At 32.8% G+C, this 7,500-nt stretch overlaps 1 protein-coding gene across 2 annotated transcripts in view; it reads left to right on the top strand.

The window, feature by feature from the left end:
• LOC113824376 (POC1 centriolar protein homolog A) overlaps positions 1-7,500 on the top strand; it is a 9,040-nt gene that overhangs the window by 846 nt on the left and 694 nt on the right. For both annotated transcript variants that reach the window (XM_027377117.2, XM_070119292.1), the window contains exons 2-9: positions 1,957-2,127; positions 2,394-2,506; positions 2,772-2,932; positions 3,310-3,504; positions 3,680-3,764; positions 4,230-4,390; positions 4,799-4,999; positions 5,994-7,500. The exon at positions 5,994-7,500 is cut by the window's right edge and continues 694 nt beyond it. In XM_027377117.2, coding sequence (XP_027232918.2) covers positions 1,970-2,127; positions 2,394-2,506; positions 2,772-2,932; positions 3,310-3,504; positions 3,680-3,764; positions 4,230-4,390; positions 4,799-4,999; positions 5,994-6,176 — 1,257 coding nt within the window. In that variant the 5' untranslated portion in view covers positions 1,957-1,969 and the 3' untranslated portion in view covers positions 6,177-7,500. The remainder of the gene's footprint in view (positions 1-1,956; positions 2,128-2,393; positions 2,507-2,771; positions 2,933-3,309; positions 3,505-3,679; positions 3,765-4,229; positions 4,391-4,798; positions 5,000-5,993) is intronic.

Raw genomic sequence — 7,500 nt, 5'->3', positions numbered from 1 at the left:
CGGGGAGATGTAAAGATTCTATCATGCCAAAATACATGTGATAGCAGTCTGCTTGAATTTGCTGGTGTAAAAATGGGCGTGAAGTCTGTGCCAGTCACTATAAACCAAGCTCTGAAGGCATTGGTGTCCTCTGAAATGTATATCCCGCTGCTGTTCATGTAAAGTTAAAGTTACAAAAAATTATTAATGTTTTGAGTTGTTGGGATAAAGTTGTGTGATAATAACTAATTGTAGAGTTGTTACGTCAAAATTTGATAAATGCCGTGTTTTCCAGCGGTAACAACAAAAGCAACGCCTCTCACATGACAGGAGTCGAGCAGGTGGTAAATATTTATCAAGTTGCCACATCCAGTACTTCAGATACTTCATGCATATTTGTACTTATACTGCACAGCACAACCCACCATAAGGTATCAAGAGCCATCTAGGATATTATATTCCAAAATACTTTGTACTGGTTGAAAAAGTAACTAATATACTAAAACATATACCATCAACCACAGCCATTCCCATTATGTCGCAGAAATGGGCTGAGCTTAACAATGCGTCTTGCCTCTGATCACAAGACAGCTTTGAGGGTTGTGGTACATCGTGCGACACCCTAATTGTCACTGAAAAAGATGGCTAGAGTTAATGATAATAACAATAATAATAATTTGGGGTTTGCTGTGACAGGCTCATGTGACACCAGTCAAACTGTGGCTTGTCTGTTTATTGTGCTTCTATAGATATATGAAAACAACTGCGGCAAAGGAGATCTGTTCTGCCTCAGTTGTCTTTCTGTCCAATAATTATACCGCTTATTATCTGATTTTTGTATTTATGATACAAGTGAATAAGTGATAATTGATGAATGAATGATAATAGCAAAATAAACAATTGATTAATTAATTAAGTAATTTTCTTCCTTTCTGTCTTTCATTTCATAGAGCTTTATCTTTACTGTACTTTTATATTTTTTATTTATTTATTTAATTTTTATTATTATTATTATTATTTATTTATTTATCTATTTATTTATTTAGTTTTTATTATTATTATTATTATTTATTTATTTATTTATCTATTTAGCTATTTATTTATTTATAATTTTGTGTGTCTGTGTGTGCGTGTTGGCTGATGTGAAAGGTTTTGCAATGAGCTTAATGTATTTACCTTGACACTAACTTATTGATTTTCTTTGTGTAACATATATTATTTTGAGTCGTATTCATTTTTTTTTTTTTTTCCTATATCCATATATATATATATGTATATATATATATATATATATATATATATATATATATATATATATATATATATACATACATATATACATATATACATATACATACATACATATGTATGTATGTATGTATGTATGTATGTAAGTATGTATGTGTGTATGTGTGTGTGTTTGTATATATGTATATATGTATATGTATATGTCTATATATATATATATATATATATATATATATATATATATATATATATATATATATATATATATATATATATATATATATATATATATATATATATATATATATATATATATATATATATATATATATATATATATATATATATATATATATATATAGGTATCCCTAAATGTTGCTTTTCACTTTTCTATTACAGCAGTCTGAATTTGGCATGAAACAATAATTTAATATTTTTCACGATAATGTTTATATAATTTCAGTCATCTGAATTTGACTGGTGCATATTTAGGACAGAAATTCTCATTTTGTTAAGCTTTATGTTGATATATTCATTCAGTCCACTAAAATCTTGCACCAGTTACAGGAGATGCTTGTAACAATAATATACAAGTTGTAAATAGTTGAAAATAACTATATCTTAGGGCAAATTACCGACAGTACGAAGACACACTGCATTGATTTCATATTTTTAAAGATATCTCAGTATCTTATATAAAACAACCTGATTTTGCTGTCTCTCTTAAAGGAAATAATACAAAATGAGTAGCGAAGACCCTACCCTAGAGAGACATTTCCGAGGACACAGGGATGTGGTCACGGCTCTCGACTTCAGCCCAAATGGCAAGCAGCTGGTGTCCTCTTCCTTGGACCACACAGTCATGGTCTGGAACTTCAAGCAACAAATTCGAGCATACAGGTTGGACTGCTTTTGATTTTTATGTATAATCCTTTCTGAGAATAATGTTTTTTAAAGATAAAGGAATTTGGGAGTTTGAGTTGTTGTGTGACTTTAATTTATGTAAAAAGAATTGTGATCGTTTTGCAGCTTTATTTCATTCCTTATTGTAGGAAGTAATGAGAATGAAAGAAAAACGTTTTTTAAAAGATTATATTTTTGTTCATGATATGAAAAAGTTTCAGAAGGGAAACACTATACAGATTTTATATGGTTTTCCTTCACAGATTTGTAGGTCACTCTGACTCAGTTTACGATGTCTGCTTTTCGCCGAGTGGAAACTTAATGGCCTCAGCCTCGCGGGATCGTACTGTTAGGCTTTGGGTCACAAACATTAGAGGTATTTATAAGTGTAAAAAGCATTGTTGCTAGTATAATCCTCTTGATTTGGCTTGCGGTATGGTTACCTGAAGAAAGTTCTTATACACCATGTATTATTTCTTGTCAAGGTGCTATCTGTCTCAAAACTACATTAAAAGTTATTGATGTTTAGTTCTATGACACATTTCTTTATTGTGACAGTCTGTGTGCAATTCAAGAAATACTAAAAGGCTTTCTTTCCCCACTGAAAGTTTTAGATTACAGCAAGACCAATCTTCTTACAGGTGACTCGACAGAGTTCCGTGCACATCATGCAAGTGTAAGGTCTGTCAGTTTCTCCCCCGATGGCCAGCGATTGGTGACCGGCTCAGACGACAAGACTATCAAGATTTGGAAAGTCCACAATCACAAGTTTGAGTGCTCATTGCCAACTCATACAAACTGGGTAAGTAACCAAGGTTCTCAATTATTTTCTTGATGAAATGGCCATAAAACATTTTTCTGTATTTGAAAGGGTAAATTTTTTTATCTTGCAATTTGCTAGATCACACTCTTTGAGTATGTTATAGTGTTTCTATGAACAAGAAGTGCCTGTCAAAGTATTTTTTCTTGTTATTGAGGAGGGATTATATATTAATGATTTTCTTAAAGATGTATATACATAAAGTTGTTACTTTGATATAAAAGTTCATTTTTCATTTTAGGATCGAATGCTGCAGCACATACTAATCATATTCGTTTACATTGAGTCCACTGTTGTTTTGTTTTCACTGAAACAGGATTATCACCAATGACAACTTATATATAATTCTTTCCATCAAGGTGCGCTGTGTTCGGTTCTCTCCTGATGGTCGAATGCTTGTGTCTTGCGCAGATGATAAGACTGTCAAGCTTCACGATGTCCAGTCAGCAAGCACACTTCACACTTTCCCAGAGCTCAAAGGCTCAACGACACGTGTTGCTTTCCATCCCTCAGGAACTTGCATTGCAACTGCTGGTTCAGACAGCTCAGTCAGAGTAAGTTTGCAGGATTTCTCGCATGTTCATATCTTTCTACTTCTTCACTTACTTTTCTCTTCTTTTTTTCTTTGTCATTTTTTTAATTACTGATAGATATGATTCAGATGATGTCAGATTAAAGAAGAAAAAAAAAAATGTTTTATGATATATAACTTGTTTGTTTTTTGTACAGATTTATGACATCCGTACAAGGAAACTGTTACAGCACTATGTTGCCCACTCTGGTCCGGTACATGATCTCTCATTCCATCCATCTGGTGGGTATTTGTACCTTCTTTTATTTGATTTTTCATGTTAATTAAGTCTAAAGGTATGATGGTCATATTGCTGACTTTTGAATACAATATTTTACAAAAGAGAATTATAGTTGTTATCTTTTTTATTGTTGGCTGAAGCTACCTTTGTAGCATCAGTAGCTTATGTAATGATATTTTTATTCTGTCACCTGTTTTGCATGCTAGAATATAGGCTTTTTGTAGATTAGAGTGAGATAAGTATGTGTGTGTTGTCAGAAATTGGGAAACTTAGATGGCCCGGAAAGTTGTACTTTTAACATTTCCTTAAAAGTTTAAATTGAACGAAATGGAAAATAATAATTATGAATAATGAATGAATAAAGAATAAGTACTGTGAAACTTTTCTTATTTTTATTCTTATTCTTTTTCTCCCATTTCTTGCAATTTAAACATTCTAATTGATCTTTCCTTGTTGTCCATTGCCAGGACACCTTCTCCTAACCAGCTCTGCAGATGGTACACTGAAGCTGCTTGACCTGCTTGAGGGACGTCCCATCTATACCCTGCACGGACACCAAGGCCCTGTCACATGCTGCGGCTTTGCTAGCAACGGAGAGTATTTTGCTTCTGGTGGAAATGACAAGCAGGTATAGTAGTGTATATTTTATGAATTTGTTTTATTTTATTTGATTGACTTAGTGTGTATCTATTTAGTATTTATTTTAGTGTGTGGATATTGCTGTTTGTGCTTATACTTACAGAGGGGAAGTAAAAGAATTGATCGATCATAGTTCTTTATTTGTATTTTTGTGTGTCTGGTTTCTATGTTTGTGTGTGTGTGTCTCTGGAATGCATGTATTTATGTCTGAACATCTATGTTTAATTTCTACATTCAGAAACTTAAAATTTGTTTCATATCCTATTAAGTTTGATCCCTGATTTCCATTCAGGATTTTTTTGTGAAGAGGGACTGTGTATCTTTTTCTTTTTGATAATAATGATAATGATATTAATAATGATAAACCATACTATAAAGACCTGCTTTACCTGCACAGGTGATGGTATGGAAGACCAACTTCGAGCCTGTGGATCAGTGTGAGAGCCTGGATGTGACACAGGACGTGTCTCACAGGCAGCCCCTAGATGTGACTGTCTCAGTGCCTGATGATTCGTCAGAAGAGGAGGAAGTTACTACTGTTGAGAGTCGTGGTGGAGCGAAAGGGAGATCCCATAGCAGCGACGTTAATGGGAACCAGGTGAGAGCTTCCTAGCAGTTTGTGGGTATGAAAGATGTATTACTGATAAAGAGATTTTACTTTCTTCCTTTTTGTCTTATTATTCTTTTTTCCTTTTCTTCTTCTCTTTCTGCTTTTGCTTTTGCTTCTTTGTTTGTTTCTTTCTTCTTTTATTTCTCTTATGTGTATGAATGGTGGTTTGATCATTGGAAACACTAAAGCCTGTGGTTAATAATTCCTTGTTATTTAGTCTAGTGCAGCAGTATGAGGTGCTTAGGTGAAAGTGTAATTATTTAGTATTACAGGAATTTTCCACTATCAAAAGTAATATGATCAGCCAAGGAGCCAAGCTTCTGTTATTGTCAGATTGAGTAAATATTTTAGTGTATATTGAATGGGCAGGCAAGGCCACCATTGATGCATATATCCCAGTATGGAAGGATCCTATTGATACCTTAGGCAAAACTTTTTCAATGTTAGATTCTATATTTAAAAGTATGGGTTCTAAGAAATGGGATCAGATGAATTTGATTTGGAGATGGTCTATAAAAGAAAATTGAATTTAGTTTCAAGAATAGGCCAATTAGATTCACATTTTAAGGGGTCATATATCCATGGACGGTATTATGACAGAGAATGTTATTTTACTGGGCATATAGATGTTTTGAGGCAATTGATTTAGTTAATTGTAATCCCTATACATTGATGACTGTCAAAGGATTAAGCATATTTACTTTTCTTGGCCTGAAATTTTCAAGTCAGTTATCCATAGTCATTGGACAGGTTCAGAGGCAATGAATCTTTCTTTGCTTCCTTTGTGGTATCCTGATTGTACTGAGACAAGTGTAGTACATAAGGCATTATAATGTTAAGTGAAGTGATTATTTTGTGATGAATTACATCTTTATTCTCATTCAGGCAAATATGTATCTGATAACTTGCTCCACGAGAGGATTCACTTTTTGAGTATGTGTCATTTTTAGAGATAAATATAGCAATACCATTCTCCCTTCAGAAAAATGGAGGAGGCAGCCAGGATGACAATGCAGCCACCCTGCAGCAGATGCAGAGCTCTCTCCAGCACATCATCACGCAGCTTGACACCTTAACCCAAACTGTTGTCATCCTCGAGCAAAGGCTGTCGTTGGCCGAGAACAAGATATCCGACCTTGCCAACAACCAGCGTGCGACTCGCTAAAGAACTGATCCGATACTAGTGTTGGTTAAAGATTTTGTAACACTAAGTAAGCTGACTGCAGTGTTACATAGTGCCTGCATATTTGTGATGGTGTTATTATTATCATTATCATTTATCTCTTTATTATTTTTTCTTTATTAATGATTATTATTTTTATTATTGTTATGATTGTCAGCCTTATAATCTTGATTATTATTGATATTGTTGTTATTATTATTATTATTATTATTATTATTAGTGTTGTCTTCATTATCATTTATATTACTCTAATCATGGTACTCATTGCCTTCCGGAAGTCGAAATTAATGGATGGCTTTAGACCAGTGGTGATAAGATGCATCAGCTAAAATCATGAGTATCTGATGCATAGTATTTAGTCCTTATAATGGCTTTATTGCTAATAATGTAAAGCACTTCTCTTTATATGCCATTGTTATACCAAAACAAAGATTCACTGTAACAAGCATTTGGTTTATATACTTAATACTGTGATAGTTCAAAAATAGGTTAGGGTTTAGCATTTGATGTTCTGAATTTCATTTCATTCCATATTACAAACTAATTATTTTTGAAAGAAGAAATTTGCTTCAGAAATTAATTTTTCATACTAAGAAAAGCATGTAGAAATAGACTGCATTTTTATATAGATATCTTAGATTAACAGAACTTTGTAGTTGGCAAAATCGTGTGGATTAGATCGCATACTGCCCAAACTTTTTAATTATCTCTTCATTAAAAACAATATTAATTGTTAGATTTTAAGAAGCATAAAACTTTGAAGCATTTAGGTACCTATAACACACACTTAGAAAACTGAAAAACTGGTTAACAAAGAATTCAGTAGTTTTGTAGATAGTAACTTCTACAGCATTTATCAAGTGACCTGATATGGTGTTCGGCCTTTGCCCAATTCCAAAACTGTGATGAAAATAGATAACAAAAGGACTATATTTTTCATAGTATTCTTTTCTATGTGAATTGACAACTTGTAATATCTCTTCAAGACTGTATTAATTAGTAAGAGATGATTAGACATGCATATGGGTCTTCTAATATCTCGTCTTAAACCTGGGAAGGTACAAAAGTAGAGAGTATTATTTAAAAAGGGGCATTTCCAATATAATTTTCTTCTTTGCTACAGATTTTAATTTTAAAAAATCTTAGAATTAGTACCACTAGTCACTTAGAGCAGTTAAAAAAAAAGGTCAGTGTTGCTCAGTATAACAACTGGGTATAAACATATTAACACATTACCCCCAAGTTGGTTTACTGGCATATTTAGTAAGAGTCTGTTTTGAAGTATGTGGTTGCATACATGCCAAAT

Source organism: Penaeus vannamei, unplaced genomic scaffold, assembly GCF_042767895.1.
Source record: "Penaeus vannamei isolate JL-2024 unplaced genomic scaffold, ASM4276789v1 unanchor9, whole genome shotgun sequence".
Lineage (NCBI taxonomy): Eukaryota > Metazoa > Arthropoda > Malacostraca > Decapoda > Penaeidae > Penaeus > Penaeus vannamei.
This window is presented reverse-complemented; position numbering and strand designations above follow the sequence as displayed.